At 41.6% G+C, this 20,416-nt stretch overlaps 1 protein-coding gene across 1 annotated transcript in view; it reads right to left on the bottom strand.

The window, feature by feature from the left end:
- Window positions 1-2,083: 2,083 nt before the first annotated feature.
- Window positions 2,084-20,416, bottom strand: part of LOC311008235 (collagen and calcium-binding EGF domain-containing protein 1-like) — a 35,660-nt gene continuing 17,327 nt past the window's right edge. The window contains exons 3-11 of the mRNA XM_084001717.1: window positions 8,393-8,445; window positions 6,849-6,983; window positions 6,194-6,331; window positions 5,731-5,864; window positions 5,408-5,522; window positions 5,181-5,320; window positions 4,055-4,090; window positions 3,608-3,643; window positions 2,084-3,320 (exon numbers count right to left, since the gene is read on the bottom strand). Coding sequence (XP_083857843.1) covers window positions 3,132-3,320; window positions 3,608-3,643; window positions 4,055-4,090; window positions 5,181-5,320; window positions 5,408-5,522; window positions 5,731-5,864; window positions 6,194-6,331; window positions 6,849-6,983; window positions 8,393-8,445 — 976 coding nt within the window. The 3' untranslated portion in view covers window positions 2,084-3,131. The remainder of the gene's footprint in view (window positions 3,321-3,607; window positions 3,644-4,054; window positions 4,091-5,180; window positions 5,321-5,407; window positions 5,523-5,730; window positions 5,865-6,193; window positions 6,332-6,848; window positions 6,984-8,392; window positions 8,446-20,416) is intronic.

Consider the following 20,416-nt stretch of genomic DNA (forward strand, 5'->3'; position numbering starts at 1 on the left):
TTTTCCTTTTCGCCCCTGCCCTTCAAAAAGTCTGTGCACGCCACTGCACACACACTCACAGACATGCGCACTCACTCACTGTCATACACACAGGGACACACACAAAGGCCCAGACTGTCTGAAGGGACAGCCCTGTCGTGCATGAGGTGTATTTATGGATGGTCACATTGTGCCAGTGCGGAAATTCCACTCATTCTAGGAAACATCTGGGCAACTTTTATCTGTTGTATCTTCATTCTCATCTAAAGATGCCAGCAAATAGTTACACAACTCTCCTGACAGCACAACATCAATAGAGTCTGGCATACAAAATGCCTGGATGAAAATACTTGTCAAAATTGTTATGTCATGATTGTCAGTGATATGATTGAATGAGGGGGTTTCAATTCTCTCTCTCTATATATATATATACATATAAACATATATATATATATATATATACACACACACAGGTAATTTCTTTTTAATCATTTGTGATGCAATACTCCCATCATTCATTGTCGCTGATAAAAAAAAAAAAGTGGGCCTACTTAATTTTATGAGCTGACGTGTTGTAAGTTGTAAATGCAAAAAATAGAAATGTAAGATAACAACATGATTTACTGAATACAGGACAGTTTGTGCTCGCACAGCTGATCTTACGTTTGATTGACAGATCTCTTGTCGCAGGTGGTATGTGAACTTTGTGCTTGAGTGTGCACTCTGCTGACCTCCTCTCTACCGCCCCCCACAGGTGGAGAGGAAACACTCTGGTTGCATGACAAGTGGTGAAGGAAATAAGATAATCTCTTTCACTCTCTTGCCTTTCTCTCACTGACATGGTTCTTAAATTGTTTCATGTTGTTTTTCCTGATCCTGGTTGCCCTGGCAACGACTGTACTGTGAGCAGTGACCGCACGACAGGGGGCGGAGCTGTTAGGTGAGAAGCCTGACAAGTAAGAAAGAACACACACACACACACACACACACACAAACATGCGCGCGCACACACACACACGCATGGCAGATTTCACTGAGAGCTGCTCATCAGGATCAAAGAACCAAACACCAAAAAGGCCAAAGAGAGTGAACTCAACTACAGCCGATCAAACATGAGATGTGTTCTCTTTCTTTCCCAACCACACACTCCTCGGTGGTGGGTACGAGCCTGGACAGACCCCCCCGCCTGAAGGTCTCCTGCCTGTAATTATCCCTCCAGCTGTTTATGCCAAGGCATTTGACCTCTGACCTCTGATGCTTACACTTTTCATAACGACACCTAGCCACGCTACACTTCAGCAGTTAGTGCTGACAATAATGAGAGGGGGCATGAACTTTGCACATAAAGGCTCAGATGAGACCCATTTTTTCCATAACTTGAATGTTTTGGAGACTGAATATTTATGGGCAGTAATTATACAAGGATGAAGACTCTGAGATTTTGGTTGTTTCACCTTGTTGGTATTTAGAGAGATGCAAAGTTTTGTGGCTGAGCTTTTGAAGTAGTTGATCTGTGATTTAGCATCCTCTGCTGGTTGCACTGGGTAAAACATTATTTACGAATTGACTGGTTCAAAGTGGGCTGCAAATACCTGTTCAACAGCACTTTGATGATAGCTGTTTTGGGAAACTCTTGCCTATTCACTTCCCCCACACACAAATCTTTCCAGTCTTCAGGGATCAGTTCCCTTCCATTCGACTTTAAATTCTCAACCTGACTTCAAAAACCTGGACAGGAAGAGAGACACAGTTCATCACTTCTCCCTATTTGGCCACTATTTAAATTCCCCTGATGAAGAAATACAAGCCCCAACCGATCTAATCAAGCTGTTCATTGCTGCCACCATAATATCAGATTTACCTTTGTGTCTGGTGGATGTAGGAACAGACTGCTGCCTCAGTTTTCTAAAGTGCAAAACTTATGTACAAGTCAATGAGATATTGCAACTTTAGCCACTCCATCATATTGATCATTCTTTCATCTGTTTTTTATGCACTCAGCTTTGTGCGTAGGCGTAGACCCTTTGCAATGTGATGCCTCCTTGACAAAAAAAAAGCAATCACAATTACAAAAGTTAAAACCTAGAATTAGACAATCCTTTATTGAGCAATGACTTAGGCTTTCTTGGCAGCTCCTTCACAGTAAATAAAATGTTCGAGCTGCCTTCCCTCTTCATGTCCATGTTTCTGAGTATGAAAATATGTGATACATCTGTGAAACTTTTCCTGCCAAATTATTTTCTAATAAAGAATGCTTTGACCTACACCACTGCATAAATTCATTTTGTCCTTGTAATTAAAAGTCACGTCTATTATATTTTCTGTGTATTAAGCAGCAGATACCAGAGGGTTATCTAAAAATCACTGTCAGTAGATTGACGTCTTGTATACGTAACATTGCCTTTGGATTATATTCAAGAACATATTGCTACTGTAAATGTTTTTTTTCTATTATACTTGCATGTGAGAGTTGTTTAATTGCGTAAATTCAACAATACATCAGGCATTTCTGTTTCTGTCCAACAGTAGCCTACAACTTTGGGGATAGTCTGTGCTCATGAATCTCATGAATTAGTTTCTGAAGATTCCTCAGAGTCGAGAGAAGCTGCAGAGCTCAGACTTGTGGGCCGTGATACTGCAGACAGGTGCAGGAGGCTCACAGTGCGGGTCCTAGGTCTTTGTACCAGCGCCCTGCAGGCAAACTGTCAGTGGCTGCAGAGCCTCCATCGACAGACTCAGGAACAGGAAGAGATGTAGACGATAAAGTCCAACGTTTGAAGTGGTTCAGCTCAGAGGCACAGCTCAGAGACTCAGACATAAAGGCTCACACTGCGTCTTTCTCACTCGATGTGCTGCACGCACACCCCTCTCTCACTCCACAGCATGTGAACGGCAGCAAGATGGCGCTCACAGAGACACTGTGGTCAGATTTCTGATTCTGTAAGCTTTGAATCCCTCTGCTTTATAGTCTGTGGCAGTGTCAAGGATGTTCCCAAGGCTCCTTTCCCAGTTCATCCCAGCTGTGATGTTAGGAATTATTTACATGTTGGCACTTTGTCCACCAAGATCCTTTATCAGTGAAGAAAAGAGTCAAGGTTGGTGACTGTTCTGCTGGGTTTGGGTGTCTCTTACTATGGCCGGGAAATCAAAAATCAAGTATTGAGCATGACATCTCCTTGTCCAGAGCCCCACTCCACAAAATCCACTTCCCCGTTGGATTGAGGAGGACTATCCAGAGAGATACTTCGCCGCTCCCCAAATACCTTCTCCTGTAGTTCAATTATATCATTGCGGATATCGGCCATCATGAGCAGAAGGAAGTCGAAAGAGCCGGGTGGTCCCTGGAGACAGATGGGAAATTGTGGAACTGATTAACATGCTCTGAATTTATAGACACTTTGACAGTGCAATTTTAGGATATACCACATATTTCCAGTTCTCATATACGTGTGTAAATTGTCTACAATTTCATTATGTACTGTATATGGAGGCTGTTCAAAAACGTATTATACAGTGAGTTTTCATTTGTGGATTTGTAAAGGATATTGTATTTCTTTGCATGGAGAACATCCATGTGTTAATATTTGCTCTACTGTATGAAATTAATATACGTAATCCATAAACTTACAGGGGGACCTCTGGGACCTGGAGCTCCTCTGTCACCCTGGGGATGAGAAATAGCACATATTTAACCCAGTTTATGCATAGGGAGCTTCCTGAGGCTATGGTGCTAAGGTTACAATAGTGAACAATGTTGCGGTCAACAAAGTAGAGTAAATTGTATTTTATCATTTATTTGGATGGTGTTTTATCTTGTGAATCAATCCTACAGGGAAGAAGAACAAAAGAAACAGGATCCATGTCAATGCCGTTGTAGTTTTTCCAGAACCACTTATAGCTTGATATATGATCCAGTTCAGTTCAAGCTGCCCCCTGTGGCAGCTTCAGTCAAGTCTTTTCTCTCAGTGACACAGACACTAGATGGCGACAGTGTTGCTCCACATGAGGCACAAACACAAGCACAAGCCCGCACTATCATATTTCAACATGATAAATAAAGATATGCTATAATGACCTTTATTCCATCTCTTCCGGTTGCCCCAGTTGGTCCCTGTAAAAATGATGCGACACAGGTTTAAGCTTTTCAACATAACATCTGCACACACACAGCTCTGTCAGCTGAGCAAACTGCAATGAGTAAGTTAAATGCTTTACTTTTCAGTGTAACACAGAGATGATCATACAGACATTATGACATGTGGTAAAAGCAACATCACTACAAGGCTTTCGGTCCATTCAGTGTCGGTTGCAGGGTCCTGATAACGGGCCCACTCACTCAAGACTACACTGAGGTGAGTTAGTATAAAAGTATAAAACCTGAAAGTCATAATTGTGGTACTTTTCCTATCAACAGTTTCCAGGCATTACAATGACTGTTTATGAACAAAATGACTTTTGGGCCATAGTGGTACCAGGTTGTGTCATATGATATCATCATCATCTTCACAAGAGAACTCCACAAGATCCCTTAAAGTCTCATGGGAGCTGTGGGTGGTGTCACTTGTGTACTGTACTGTTTGTTTATTTTAATTGGGAAACTCTTGCCTATTCACTTCCCACACACACAAATCTTTCCATCCTTCAGGGATCTGTTCCCTTCCATTCGACTTTAAATTCTCAACCTGACTTCAAAAACCTGGACAGGAAGAGAGACACAGTTCATCATTTCTCCCTATTTGGCCACTATTTAAATTCCCCTGATGGAGAAATACAAGCCCCCAACCGATCTAATCAAGCTGTTCATTGCTGCCACCATAATATCATCATGGATGTAGGAACAGGCTCAGTTTTCTAAAGTGCAAAACTTACGTACAAGTCAATGAGATATTGCAACTTTAGCAACTGTAACTGCAACTGTCACTGCACAGTTGAAACATACTTGTTTACACAGTTGACATGATTGCAAAAGACACCAGTTTTGATTTATTGATCAGCAGGCTCAAGATCGTTTAACCCCTGAATGCCCACTGGCCTGTGGGTTGTATTGTTTCTAACGCATGCTTGCATGTGTTAGGGGGTTAAGTAAATGAATTCTATTTTAGTTGACCTATCTAGTTTGTTTGACAACCTGGACTAAAAGGTCCAAATGGAGTCAAACCTTGTAATAACCTCAAGTTATAGAACCAGGAGGTTTCTCTTACCACGGGACCCCTGCGGCCTCTCTTCAAATGTTTGGTGTCGGGCTCTGGGCCCATAGGTCCCATGTCTCCCCGTGGGCCGCGAGGACCAGGTGGTCCCCTCTCCCCTGGGTCACCTCTATTTCCTGGTTCTCCTGGGTGTCCTGGCGAGGACAGATGATTCAAATGATAAAGAAATTATTATTTCCCTCAAGTCGATACTGTGTCTCCTACCTGTATTGCAACATTACCTGGGACCCCAGGAGCTCCTGGCGGGCCAGGGAGACCAGGAAGACAAGGGCTATCAGAACCTTTTCCTACTCTTCCTAGAGACGGCTTGTTACTGCTGTTAGCCAGGCCAGGTACCTACAAAACACAGAGGAAACAGTAAGTACAGTGAATACAGAGGTAAAGTGTGTAAAGTTTATCATTTGGATCCCAGTCTAAATTCAATCAATCATAATTTACATAAAATGAGTTTAGATTTACAGTGGACTAGGGTGTTGATGTTCTTTTTGACGATGTAAAACAATGACACAATTAGTTAAACTCCTGTAAAAAGTGAAGATGTTACCTGGTTTGGTAACTGTGTGGTGCCCAGCCTCAGTTTGAGCTGCAGCAAACTGCTTTTCATGTTCATAAAATCCTGACAGGTGAATGAGCAGGTACCGGCACTCATCAAGGTGTCTGACTTCCCTGATGAACTCACTGCAACACAAAACATTTACACATTTAAAAAAAAACTTTTTTTATTTACATATTTACATTAAGATTCATGAGATTCTCACTCTGCTTGCAATAATCCGGGAAAAACATAAATCACCTGTTGCATCAATATAATATATAATATTTAACCCTTGAGTTAAAAACACCGACTTTAGGCAGGTAGAAGTTTAACGGATCTTATGTTGTACAGGTGTAACACCTTTACAGAACAAAGAACCACTTTATGACTCGACTCTGACTCATATCTTAAACTGATACCTTCCTATCCAGACCAACAAACCTCAACAACATCAGAGAGCACAGAAACTTACAGTTGTGTACCGGGATGCAGGAGCGCTGGTCCGATGCGAGGATGTAGCCGGTGTGACAGCGACACAGAAAGCTGCCCACAGTGTTCACACACTCATGGTCACACACATCGCCGGCCGAGTGCTCACACTCATCAATGTCTGTATGAGATGATCAATGAAATCAAAAACGTTTTGGGAGTTTGGAGGTTGCTATGCAATGAATGATGAATAGAATAAAATGAAAGACAAAGAGAAAGAGAAAAAAAGCTAAAGATGAGGATGCTACAGTTCATGTATGATGCTGACACTGAAACATAATTGCATTGATTATCACTCCTAGGATATAGTTCTCTTATACTGTATGTTTCTTTCATAATTTAGTAATTAGTTTTGAGCTGTCTATAATAACTGCACTCAACATGCACCTCTGTAGTGCAGATTCAGTCAGAACTCAGAAATCTGCTTCATGGTACAGACCGACATGCTTTGCTGTATCATATAGGAGGGCAATGTTTTCCATTTAGGAAAATGACTGATGCTGTTTAAAGCAGAAGAATGTAGTAGTGTGTTTACTGTCAGGAGACTAAAAGCTGCTGCTGCCAAACCAGTGACAGAGACAGTGACACAGTCATCAAAGGTATTTAACAGATGATGAGTGGGTGGGTGAGCTACTGACCTAGACAGTAAGGAGACTTGTGGTTGCGGTGTCTTTCTCGGTCGAAGCGATAGCCGGGGTAACATGTGCAGACAACTCGCCCAAAGTTGTCAGTGCACTGCTGCTCACAGGGGGAGGCAGCACACACATCCACGCCTAGAGAGAGGGAGAGGGAGGGAGAGAGAGAGAGTAGAATCAGAGTTAATGTCTGAAAACCGAGACACCACTGTAATCACCCATGAACAGTGTAGCCAAACTAATGGTAAAACATTTTACATCCACAGGTGGGAACGGAGCAGTTCGACTGTAAGACACAGCTGGAAGACATCTTGGACGTGTCACAGCGGAAGAAGCAGAGGTGTACTACACAGTAAAACATTGACTGAATGCTGTCCACAGTGTCATGGCAGACTGGGACACTTAAAAGAGGAGCTATTTCTGGTTCTTCTGTTATGACAGGTCAAAAACCATGACTGAAGTCATTGCCTCATTCACTTGTTCACTGCTCCCCGGTGAATAACTCAACTCTATAGTGTGCAGTAAATTGAGATGTCTGATATTTACAAAGCACTGTATTTTGGGGGCATTGCTGACTTTGCTTTTAAGGTCACGCAACTCAAAATTTTGCATTTATGAGATGCTGTACATTATTACATGGTGGGACTGTTGGCAGAGAGTTGCCAAACATGTCCACAGTTTTATATAGTGTGTAAATTTCACACTCATTTTGGACACAAAAATAAAATGAGAAGGGAGACTATAGTGCACTGTATAGTAACATATAATCCACATTTCTGCTGTTAAATGGGCCTTGTAATGGCTGGACTTGGTTCCCAGTAAATGCCAGAATTTATTTTACGGTTCAAGTAATGGCCAATAAGAAAAACTTAATGGTCTTGCATCAGACGACATTACACATGAGACTATGAGCCACAAGTGTGTCACAACTAAAGGACTATAATCAAAGTTTTTAATTAAATGGGACACACACATTCGCTTAGAGGCCCTTTCAATGAGTTTCAGGCACAAATGCATCAGCTGAATCTTTTTTCACAAACAGTATATCTTCATCATCAAGATGTCAAACTCATAGAGAAACAGTGTCCTCTAGTGGTCAAGGTAAATCACTGTTCCTCATACAAGTAGTGACATTTTTGTCAGTATTGATCATTAAGTGTTCCTGATTGTAATTTTCCAGTTATCACTATAACTGTATTTTGCAGATGACAACAAGAAAATGTGGCCTCTGACAAAAAAACTTTAGGCAGTTTATTTTTTTAGTGTTGTGTTGTTTGTTCCAGTTATACACTGCAATGTGGAAGTTATCTGGAAGGATTCCTGACACATAAAACAAACACCAACTAGATAATCACTCAAAAACTAACAGAAGTCGACAGTAATAACAAAGCCATATCTGGGCTTGTTTTTAGCAAATGTGATCCCTATAAGACGTGCAATCCCTGTTTGTTTTCATCTATAAACTGCTGTAATGGGAACAAAAAACCACATTAGATGTACGTGAAATCTAGAAAGTCAAATGTATTGGACAGTGTGTGTTTACCTACCTTCAGGTATACACTGGCCCATCACAAACCTAAAGCCCTCACAGCATTTCCTCCTGAAAGAAAACAGAGGCAATAATCAGATGTTTGTGTTTCTATTTGTGTTTGCTTTCAAATCAAAAGGACCAGCACTTCAGCTTCTAATCATTAAATTAATAGTTTGACATTTAGGGAACTAAGTTCATTTGTTACCTTGTTATGATGACAATGTTGACACCACTAAAATATGTAGCAGAAGAAGGTGACAAAATTCACCCCTCAGGCTCATTAATTAAATCTAGTTTGTTTTATCGATGCAGAAACTGAAGGGGAAACTCATTATAAAACAGACTACACATCAAGTAAAGGGTTGGCAATCTACAACATCCACACCAGTGTGGTCCAATCCACCAATGCTTGAGGATTATGTGCAATTTGCTGAATCAAATGTAAACCATCATTGAGTAAAACTGCATGTATCCACAAATCAGGCAGCTGTAAAATGACCAAGCGTGGGAGGCAGAGACTTATTATATGCACAGTGAAAAGGTTTTGCTTAATGAGCTGTCAAAACTAAAACACCATCAGGTCCAGAATTTGAGACCTGCCTCTGTCTGCGATAACTGTCGAGGGCCACATTAACTGAAAATGTCCATGCCCAGCAAAACAGACAGGTCATTTAGAGGTATGTGTGCAGCTGAAAGTATCAACACAAACTTGAAAGAGCATCAAAGGGCAAAGACAGTCACCACAGCAACTGGTTGGCCCAGGTAATATTTCACTTATTAGGAGCCTACATCACAACCACCTACACAAATACCAAGTCTGCAGCTCGACTATTATACTGCACAATACATAGTAAAAGAAAATGACAAACAATCTCCTCATTTTTGTGGTCATCTCTGCACCACATGCTGTAGTTACTGCAATTACTGCAGTTACTGATTCACGTAAATCTATGTGGAGGAGCAGTCAGAGTTTACTTATTCCTATTTGGCTTACTAGTCCAGGCAATTTAGCTCATTTTGGACCCCAAAATAGAACTAATTGTCACAGAAGGTTTTTCACCATACATCATTTCTATGAGGTGTCTAGAACAACATACTAAAAGTCCTAAGAAATCCTAGTTGGGGAAATATGTTTAATTTGCATCATTATTTACTGTATAAAGTCTATGGTGCCGACAACAATACACCCCAATGGGGCTATTTTTTTCCTTTACTCCTATCACAATGAAATTTTACATGATGAAAGTAGACATTAAAAGTAAAAATTTTTGTATTACAAGTTTCTTGGAAAATGAATTTGAATATGCAAATGAGCAATACACTAATGGAATATGCCCAAAATACACCCGAATAGGCTTACTTTCTTCCTTTACTCCTACCACAATCACACTTATAAAACTTACTCACACAATAAAAGTATACATGAAAAGTAACATTTCTGTATTTCAAGTTTCTTGGAAAATTAATTTTATATATGTAAATGAGCTCAACACTAATTGACTTATGGTCAAGAAGCCATAAAGCCGCAAGCAGCAAAAACAGGGGCAGAATAACTTAGTTCTTAGTCCCACTCATATGTTGTTGAACATAGTTCAGCATATTTAATATAACATCACACACAGTCGTTGAAACGACTTTGATGAATTCTGACTTTCATCTGATGTTCTCTGCAAACTGGGAGGAAAGTCGTTAGGTAAGGCTTGTTCGCTAATAATAATAAAAAGAATTTAGAAAGCAACTGGAGACAAGACTGTGCAATTAATTCTTAAGGTCAATATAGGTCTTTTAAGTGTGGCAAGTGACATGTGTGTATGCATAAGTCAAGTGTGGCAAGTGACAGCACTCAGTGCATAGGTTAACTTATTGAATGGACATATGAATGTGTTAGTTATTTGGTCCCTGTTGCTGCTTGTGGCTTTATGGCTTCTTGACCATAAGTCAATTAGTGTTGAGCTCATTTACATATTTAAAATTAATTTTCCAATAAACTTGAAATACAGAAATGTTACTTTTCATGTATACTTTTATTGTGTGAAGTGTGATTGTGGTAGGAGTAAAGGAAAAAAAGAAGCCGATTCGGGTGTATTTTGGGCATATTTGATTAGTGTAAGGCTCATTTGCATATTCAAATTCATTTTCAAAGAAACTTGTAATACAAAAAATGTTACTTTTAATGTCTATTTTCATTGTGTAAAGTTTCATTGTGATAGGAGTAAAGGGAAAAAATAGCCCCATTGGGGTGTATTGTTGTCGGCACCATAGACTTATACAGTAAATAATGATGCAAATTAAACATATTTCCCCAACTAGGATTTCTTAGGACTTTTAGTATGTTGTTCTAGACACCTCATAGAAATGATGTATGGTGAAAAACCTTCTGTGACAATTAGTCTGTCGTAAAACGCTATTTTGCCTGGACTATACCTCTCTTTTCACTCTCTGTAGAGTACTTGCACTCTGACCAAATAAACAACCGAAAACTATTACGTAAAAACTTAAGTTTCTGACTCCTTTGCATTCTCTGTTTTTAGAATTTTTTGAATTACAGCGTTGTGCAACGGATACTGGGCAACAATTTCTTCCAAAATTGATTTATGGTGTTTGGCAATGACACTCCATCAGCATTCCCACAACAATCCACCACATGTTACAGACATTACAGTTGGAAAAACAGAGAGGAAATGGCTCAGAAACGGGTGTAGCACAGCCACGCAACAAATATCATGCTTACACACACACACACATAAACTTGAAGACAAAGAGGAAGAAATGCAAAAGTCCTAAAAACTGCATGCTGTTACCGATGGGGGCGTAGCATGCAGCCTCATTCACAGCCCCCTCAAGACAACAAGTTGCTTTTATTCTCCTCCAGCCTCCATGCAGTGTAACCCTAAATCACTCTGAGACGCCACCACCACCACCTCCACCTCCACCCCTCCTTCTCCTGAATGAAAAATAACCTATAAAACTGTGAGGCTGGCCCAAACTGATGAGATCCAGATGAGAGCAGCTTAATCTGCAGCCTGTAGCTGCAGAGTGTTGAGAGGGATGGATCGGGCCGGGCGTGGAGCTGAGGTGGAGACAGGGGAGTGAAGGCTGAGACGACCATCGTCACTCATTGAGTCTGTCAGTCAGACAATCAATCCATCCATCAATCAGTCAGTCGTCTAACTTGGGATAATGCACTACAGATGCTGGTTTGTGCAACTCCAAACTCCAAATTTTGACTGATAGTGGTGCTGATACTAACCTTATTAAGTTAACTGTATCAGCCATGGTGTGACTGTCTTTGTTTGTCAGTGTCAGAGTCAGAATGAGCCAATGGCCAAATATGTGCACTGTGACACATACAAGGAATTTGACTCCACTTTTGCATTATTCTTTGTACTTGCTGCATATAAAAACATGTACAGAACAATGACAACAACAACTGAACAATAACTTAAAGTATAATAGTGTCCTAATGTCACCATCAATACGAATATTTCCTCCATCAGTGAGCCACGACCAACGCCAGCAACAGCTTTCCTTTAATTCAACAAGTTGCACATATTGTGGAAACAGATCAGAGAGGAAGAGAGCAGCAGAGAAACAGTGTGTCAGGGCATCTGTATTGAAAACAGGTGGTTTATTGCAAAATTACTACAAGATCTTAACTCTCAAACACCACCCTTTGGCTGCATGTAGTGTTTAAACGGACAGACAGAAATTGACTTAGGTTGACGCAGTCACATATTATTGCAGATGAGTATTCGCAGCACAGATGAGCTGTGCTTGCTTAATTCAATAATTCATTTTAAGATGACAATGCAGTGTAATAAAAAACAAGCTGTCTGGGTTTGGAAAATTCTGAATTAATTGTTTGACTCCGACACACATCATGTCCCAACATTTTTTCAAGAGTCAACATTTCATCAATTGTCATTGTGCATGATAACTTTTTTTCTTATGGACTTATTTGTCAGGATAGGAGAAAAAAACATTAAAAAAAGCACATTCAAATTCAGGAAACAGAGCTGGAGTCTGTATAACTATAGTCAAAGCCCAGCAGGTATCCAAACAGCATTTTAAAAGAAGATACACATTTATTAATCAGTGCAGTGCTGGTGACTTAACATGGTTAAAGGTGTCATGGCATGTTTCACCAGAACTGCTGCTTTGAAAGTCATACAGCCTTGTAAACCCCCTCACACCTCTCTGTTGTCAGAATAGAGGGAGCTGTGTCCGACCACCAGTAAACATATAATGCAGTGAGGTGAGGAGGTGAAGGGGATATGTGATTGAACTGTTTCTGTCACTTTTCATGCAACCAACCAAGTGCAACACTATGAATGCATGAAACTGAAAACCTTTGGCCATCTATAAACAACACCACATCCTCCCTCACTGTGACAGCCATCTTTTCACACTTGTCCAGAACAGCTATAAACTCTTACATTTTCTTTATATTTTCTCTTGTGAAAAATTGCAAACGCCATGAAAACTGACAAACAGACAAGGCGGGGAGTACTGTAACAGTATCTGAATGACAGAACGGAGCCAGGACAGCAGCGTAGTATCTCACTACGGCAAACCCTCCACATCCAATATGTACGACGACAGACTGCCTGTCAGTCAGAAATGCAGCAGCCTCCCCTGGGTGTTTCTGACGGACGGGACGAGGGAGGCCGGGGGCATCTGGACAAGCAGATGAGGATGGAGGGAGAGGTGACCCGTGTGTTTTTGTTTAGGAAGGTGAAAGTATGTTGGCCAGACTGGCAACAGGCTCGGTCAACGTGACTGAAACACAGACCATTACACTTTGTGGAATCTAAAACAAGCTCTCTCTCTCTCTCTCTCTCTCTGTGTCTATGTGTGTGTGCGCATTGGGAATACATATCAGCATGTGTAATAGTTTAAGAAGCTGGTGGCGTTATTATGGCTATCAGCAGCCTCCATTAAAACACACATGAAAAAGAATCCAAAAGCCAGAGCAGTCAGACTGTGTGTGTTCATGTCTGTGATTCTCCATCTGTACATACAACATGCATGTGGGCTGAGAGTCTGTGTGAGGGCTGGGATACCATCCAGTAATTGGGTACAGCCTTTTAATGTCAGTCAGGCCTTATTAGTGAGAGCGATCCATGACGCTAGCAGGCTCCGTCTCCTCCTCTCTCCTTTTTCATGTCCTCTCCGTGCACTTTACTTCACTCGCCCTATAGTCATTCCCGTGATTTGAAACATGTCAATGTATATTCAGGCCGTTCTATCGGCCTCTTGTTCCACAGTGTTGCTCCACTGCTTCGCTAGTTGTTGACATAATCTCTGTCTCCCTCCCCTCTCCTCAGACTGACATGTTGTTGGCCTCACTGTTGCCCTCTGTTCATGAAACCTGATGAGGTGTCTGCTTTTTCCATCTTTATTTCATTCAGAGGGATATTTTTCTGTCCTCTTAACATTTGCTGGGGGCAGGGGTACTCAAAGCTTTTAATAACCATTTACGATACAGCACTAAACAAGAATAATTGTATGCTAGACATTAAGTATTGATTTCCCAAGCTTTTTTATGTGCTGTGAATAATGTTGTTTGACTTGATGCTGCCGTGTTTGATTCCCTTTCAGAGTAAAGATAATAATTTGGGTTTATAACCAAATACCTACATATCGCCCTTGGTTATAATTCATGTTCAGTGCTAATTATCAAATGTTAGCAAACACTGCATCTTCACATTGTGATTTTGAGCACATAGAGCAAGCTGATGTGAGCCTTTAGCCTCACCGGACTGCCAGCATGGCTGCAAAGTCTTACACCTGGTAAAACTGGCATCATCTCGAGCTGTATCACTTTATGTTTCTGCAAATATTCAGACTTTCGCAGTCACTGCCCTTCGATTGTGCAACAGCCCATTCACAATGATCAGATCTGCCTCATTTATTGACTTCCTCCAAGTCTCAGCTCAAAACATAAGCTAGTTATTAAACTACTTAATCATATGAGTCATCCTTTGCTATTTGCTGTGGGTGCGTTTTTTATTGATTGTCTATAGGCGGCTATACAGTGTGTGGGTGGCTGGTGTACAGTGTCCTGTTGTCTGTGCATCTGTTTCTCTTCTGTTTCGTTTATTCCCTGTGTTGTTTGATTTTTGTGATGACTGTATTGATCTTGTGTTATACAGCACTTGGTCAGCTGTTGCTGTTTTTAAACATGCCTCACAAATAATAATTTATTAGATTTAGTTTTAGCTAATCAATTCTCTTTGAAGTTGGAGTGCAGGGTTGGCACAGCCCTCTGACTCCAGCTGTGGTGAGAGGGCTGAAAACTGGCCCTTTGGACTGACCGCACAAATTAACATGTACGTATGAAATGATTTACACTGAGTTCTAAGTAAATGACTCACTGCAGTATTCAATTGATTCTGAGCAGAATGACGTGAAATGTTCGGTTTAGCAGAATTGTATTGATCTGAAAGCCTTGCATTGAATAGTGAACATGACAGAGGATATTATCTTCCCATGCTGTTGGTATTTTGTCTCTCCTGCCTTATTCTTGTGTTCATCTTATGTCAGGTTGTGAATCATCCTGTAGCAGACTGAGTCACAGGATTGACATTTCTGGCTTTGTAAGTCTACATAAATTATTTTATATTAAGTTATTGGCTGCAATTTGCAATTTTGCAGCTGATTAGCTTTGCATTTGGGAAATGTTCAAATAATAGAAAGGTTTGGAGAGGATTTAGACAGCCTCTCTTGGCTTCCACTGACACACTGTCAGCGTGTTTATCATTAATTGTGACTGCTGGCTGCTGTTTTTGACAGCTCATGCAGCTAGAGTGTGATAAATTATACCAAACAATGTACTGGAAATAGAGTGAGTATAACATATCTAATACTGATCCACTGAAAATGCCGTGATTGACTCTGATACAGGTCCTGCTGAGAGCTTTGTTAAATCTCTGACAAGCACTGAAATGTTTTTTCCTCCCACTGCTACAGTGATTTCTCAGTTAAATATCATTTCAAAGGAGCAGAATGACTTAGTGATTTCCGGTGGGGAGGGGAGAATACGTGTAAAATCCAGCATGTCATAACTACTCCACAGTGAGTTTACATGCCGCTGAAATGACCTCATTCAAAGCATCCTAAACTTCACCTCTGTCTGTCCTCCTCTCTTGCCGCTGGGTACCAACTCTCTCCCACCAGTCACCGGTACCGGTGGTGGCTGACCCAGCAGCTACCTGCCCAGTGAGGGGTGCAGTAAGCCCCGCATACGACCCCAGTCCGCTACTGCAGCTGCTGCCAAAATCAGCATGGAGGGACTGGAGAAAACACCGAGACAGGATCCAGAGGCAGACCTGGGCCTGGATCACTTTACACTGAAGATTATGTGCTTTAGCAAGGGGTCTCCCTTCCAGAGGGGGAACGCTCACTGTTATGGTTTCCCATCCAGTGTTACCATGATTTATTTGTGCATTTGCAGGCAGGAATGTGCTACAAAGACAGGATATTCATTATAGCACCAAAAGAAACCCTCACTACCTCCACAGTCCCCAACCTAGACAATGCGGGGGTCCAGAGATCAGTGCACAGCGTGGATGATGCTTTTCATAGATGATGCTGCAGTCACTCTTCATTATGGGCCTTATTCACATTACACAGAGCTGCTCCCCCGGTTTGTATATAGAGTTTCTATATGAGAGGGAGATCATAAGAAACATCGGCACTGGTCCAGTCTCATGACTTTAGAAATAAATCCCATGTCTTATCTGTGTATCAACTTTAGCTGCAAGAATGTGGGATGATCTGAGGGGGATGAAGGAGGAGGAAATGCCACACATAAGAAATGAGGGAGGACACTGACATGAGGAAGAGGAGGATGGTTAAAAGACATCAATGAGGGTTGTTGTCAGCTTAAAGTGTTCCCTCTTGGGACTCTGAAGGGAGGGACACAGGAAGTGGAGCTCAGTGGAGGTCAACGGCCTCTTAACACACCAGGACAGGAGACCGGCCGTGTGTGTGTGTGTGTGTGTGTGTGTGTGTGTGTGTGTGTGTGTGTGTGTGTGTGTGTGTGTGTGTGTGTGTGTGTGTGTGTGTGTGTGTGTGTGTGTGTGTGTGTGTGTGTGTGTGTGTGTGTGTGTGTGTGTGTGTGTGTGTGTACGTCTTGTCAGTTTGATGGATGCTTCTTACTGATGTGGCTTATATGTGTTACAACTACAGCATGTTGTATTCATCAACCATGCTGTAATTGATTTATTTGCTCAGTGGTGAGTTTGGTTCAGAAACTTGGCTGGTCGTGTTGCATGTGATGGTGTGATGAGGGATTACACTGAAACACATTAGTATGATGGGAGCGTCAATGAAGCTGTGCACGGTGTAACACATTTTTGGAGGGATGCCATGTTCGGTTTTTGCACCTATTTGTTCAGCTCAGTTCTGATTGCTCTCTTTTGTGTTTGTTTTTTCAGTGTGTTGCGCTTTCTTGCTTGTGCTCTAACCTGTGGGAGTTTTATTCTTTTTTTTAATAAGGTGTTCTGTCCAACAGCAATTTGTGGGATTTTTAAAATCCCCAGTGAAAGCACATTTATACTACTTTATAAGATAATCTAATTTGAACTAACTTTCCACATTTGTCTCACAGTACAACCAAAAAGAGCAGCAAATTCCAACTTCTGACAGTGTTTTTGAGGAAGAAAAAATGTCCTAACATCCTAAATACAAAATGTCAGACTCCAAAAATCCACAGTCTATGTCAGCGCCCTCATAAAGTGTGAAGGTGTTGAGCACAGCAGCATGTTAAGCTCCTTTAGTGTTGGCGTGTAATTGCGTGTGTGTGTATTCTTCTTAACTTGTGTGAGTATACATATGTAAAGGTGTTAGTGTGGCGAGTGTGAGCACCTCCTCACTGTTTATTTGCTCTGCTAGCTCACTTCCAGGACCCATGGCCTCAGGGGAAACATCAGAGCTGTGGCCTAACAGAGAAAGCTTTGACTGGGAGCACAGGAGGTCTGAACCACTTCCACCAGAATACAGCCTGCACGCCTCCTCCTCCTCCTGTGTTATGCCTCACCTCTCCCCACTCGCCTCATCTTTCCATCATTTTTCCTCCTATTCTCCCAACTCACCCCCTCCTTAAAAACACCCTCTAACCTTCTGTCCATCACTCTAATTTCCTCGCTGTCATTATTTCAGGTTCATAGAAATATAGAAATATATCATTTGATACAAGCATTGAACATTTGAACAGGCACAACCCCACACAGCTGTAACACCGTTCCTTTGTGGCCACTGACCACATGGTGCCTTTATTTTCATCACTAATAAGCGCTGAAGTTTGCGGACCTACAACTGTACTTAAAGCAACAGAATGCAACATACAGTATTCCCCCCATCACCACCTTTCTTTCTCACTTACATCATCCATATGTTAAAGGAAAAACTGACATTTTAGAAAATACATCATTTGTTTTCTTGCACAGAGTTTAATGTAGAAATGAACATCACCCCCATGTTTCTGGAGCCAAATGGTGGTAATTATCCCAACATAAAGAGTGAAATCAGTGGGAACAAACTGGTCGGTCTCATTATAAAGTAAAAAGAGAATTTTCCTGCCAAGACTATTGAAAGTGGTATATCGCCTTTATTTACACAAAATATAAACAGAAAGGCAAAGACACCAATTTGTGGTTTTACACGGTAAAACTCTTTGGCAGGGTTAATCTCTTGAGCTATAAAATACCCTCAATTGTTTTCTAAAAAGTGGTTAGTTTGTACAAAAAAAGAGGGAAACACGATTCTGTTTTATATCTCAAAATGTTGTTTAAATTATTTACAGATCACTTTGAGGACTCGTTCAGCGATTAGGTTCCCAGAGATCCCTGAGGGAATGACTTCGCTATTGCTATTGTTTGACGAACAACCGTTCATCCTTGCATCCCACACACTGAATTCTGGGTATATTGCCAGGTGCAGCTTTGCTTTAATTAGTCTGTACAGGCGTAATAGTCCCAAGCCTGTCATCCTCATGTGATGACAAAACGTCAGGATGCTGCAAACAGTCCCTGTGCCCACATGTTATTTCCCCAAATCCTGACTCCAGTTCAGAGCTTGCTGGTAAATTTCCTAAAGTAAGATGACTATCAAAGAAAGTAAGTGGAATCATCTCTCTGGCATTGTTACTAACGTGTCTGTGTGAGACCAGAGCACTTTCTTCCCGCTTATCCTTCGTTCCATCCCACGCAAAACCTCAAATGCCACAGACCAGATTTCCTGATGATGCAGCATCTCACCACTTGATTGTGACATTTTGTAAATTGCCCTACGTCTTTTCCGTCACACATGATTTCCCACTAACCACTGAGCAGATTTTAATGATTCATTTTCACACTTCATGCCAAACTGGCTTTAAGTAGGCTACTATGGTTTTTTTGGTCATAGCTAGATGGGTTTGTAAGCACTCTGCCTTTTAATGTCATCTTTCCCTTGTTTCATGAATGTAATACACATGTTTGAGTGTTTGTGTCCGTCCGACCGTCCGTGTGTGTGTGTGTGTGTGTGTGTGTGTGTGTGTGTGTGTGTGTGTGTGTGTGTGTGTGTGTGTGTGTGTGTGTGTGTGTCAGGGCCCACCAGAGCTCTCCCAAGAAGCTCTGGCCCCTGCGACCCATCCAGGCTCTGAGTCACTGCAGGAATGTGGCATCTCTGACCCTATGAGCTCTTTTCTGTGACAGATACACACACACACACACGGATCAGGAGATCTGGTATCCTACCTGACAGCAAAGGACAGGACAGATGTGAGAGAGGACATGGGGAGAAAACACTGTGTTTCCAATTACAAATATAGGCAGGGGACTGGGAGTCAGTATTTAAAATATTACCAAAAGTAAAATGTAAATATAGGCCATTTTCCATCATTATCAACTAAGGATAAGAAAATGACGACGGAGTTTTAGGGCCACATTGAGAAAAAAAGAAATCACAGTCTTTGACAATGAAGTCGTAAATTTACGAGAATAAAGTCATAATATTTTAACCTGTTGTTTTAGAGGAGGAAAGTTGTTAAAATGTGGGCCGTGGAGCATTTCGTATAAGTCAGTATAGGTTTCACAAACAAGGAGAGCCCCACTATGAAGTTTTTCAACCTTAAAATAATGTTCCTAAACTCACTGAAGTGGTACATCGCAGCTCCACTAAGCTCCAGAGCCCGAGCTCAAGCCGAGTCTCCCCGCGCTCTGTGTTGGGCCGCACGGCCGACAAGGTCCCCTCCAGAGCTCGAGCTCTGGAGCTTTGCTTGGCACCGCTACCGGCAACAGTGACGGCACCGTATCGGTACCGACGATGGCGCCGGTACCAGTATCGGCATGGTACTGGCAACGGCAACAAATTCACGTATAGGCTACTGGGAACGAGGTAGCAGACAGTTGCTCTTCTTAACCATAGTACTACCAGTACCACAAATCCTACATACTGGGGCTTTAATCTTTTGGCACATCAGCACCTCATTGTCATCAGTATCAGGACTAGAATATGCAAGAAAATGCATCTATTGGGGCGGTGCGTGGCGCAGTGGGTAAAGCGGCCGCCCCATGTAGAGGCTACAGTCCTCACCGCAGGCGGCCCCGGTTCGAATCCCGCATCGGGCAGCCCTTTCCTGCATGTCATTCCCCCTTTCTGCCTCCCCCTTTCCTGTCTATCTCTACTGTGTGCTATCGAATAAAGGCAAAAAGCCACAAAATATACTTAAAAGAAAAGAAAATGCCGCAGAAAGAACCAGGCAGACTTGGAGGAAGTCGCTGCTTTTTTCTCATAAAATTCCCACTTTATTCTCATATATTTATGACTTTACGCTCATTTTTTTTTTTTAAATGTGGCCCTACTCCGTCGTCGAAACAAAACCCAACTCATCATAGGATTTTTTTCTGTTAATGAGTATTGATCTTTCATGTCAGCTTATATGCATCTTGTTATCAGATGGAAGTACATATATGAATTTGTAAAAGCTGTAATTATTTCGGTCACACCGTCTTTGAGTTACTCACTGGCTCGCTGATACCAGATGTCTTTGACT

This window comes from Trachurus trachurus (assembly GCF_905171665.1).
Source record: "Trachurus trachurus genome assembly, chromosome: 3".
Lineage (NCBI taxonomy): Eukaryota > Metazoa > Chordata > Actinopteri > Carangiformes > Carangidae > Trachurus > Trachurus trachurus.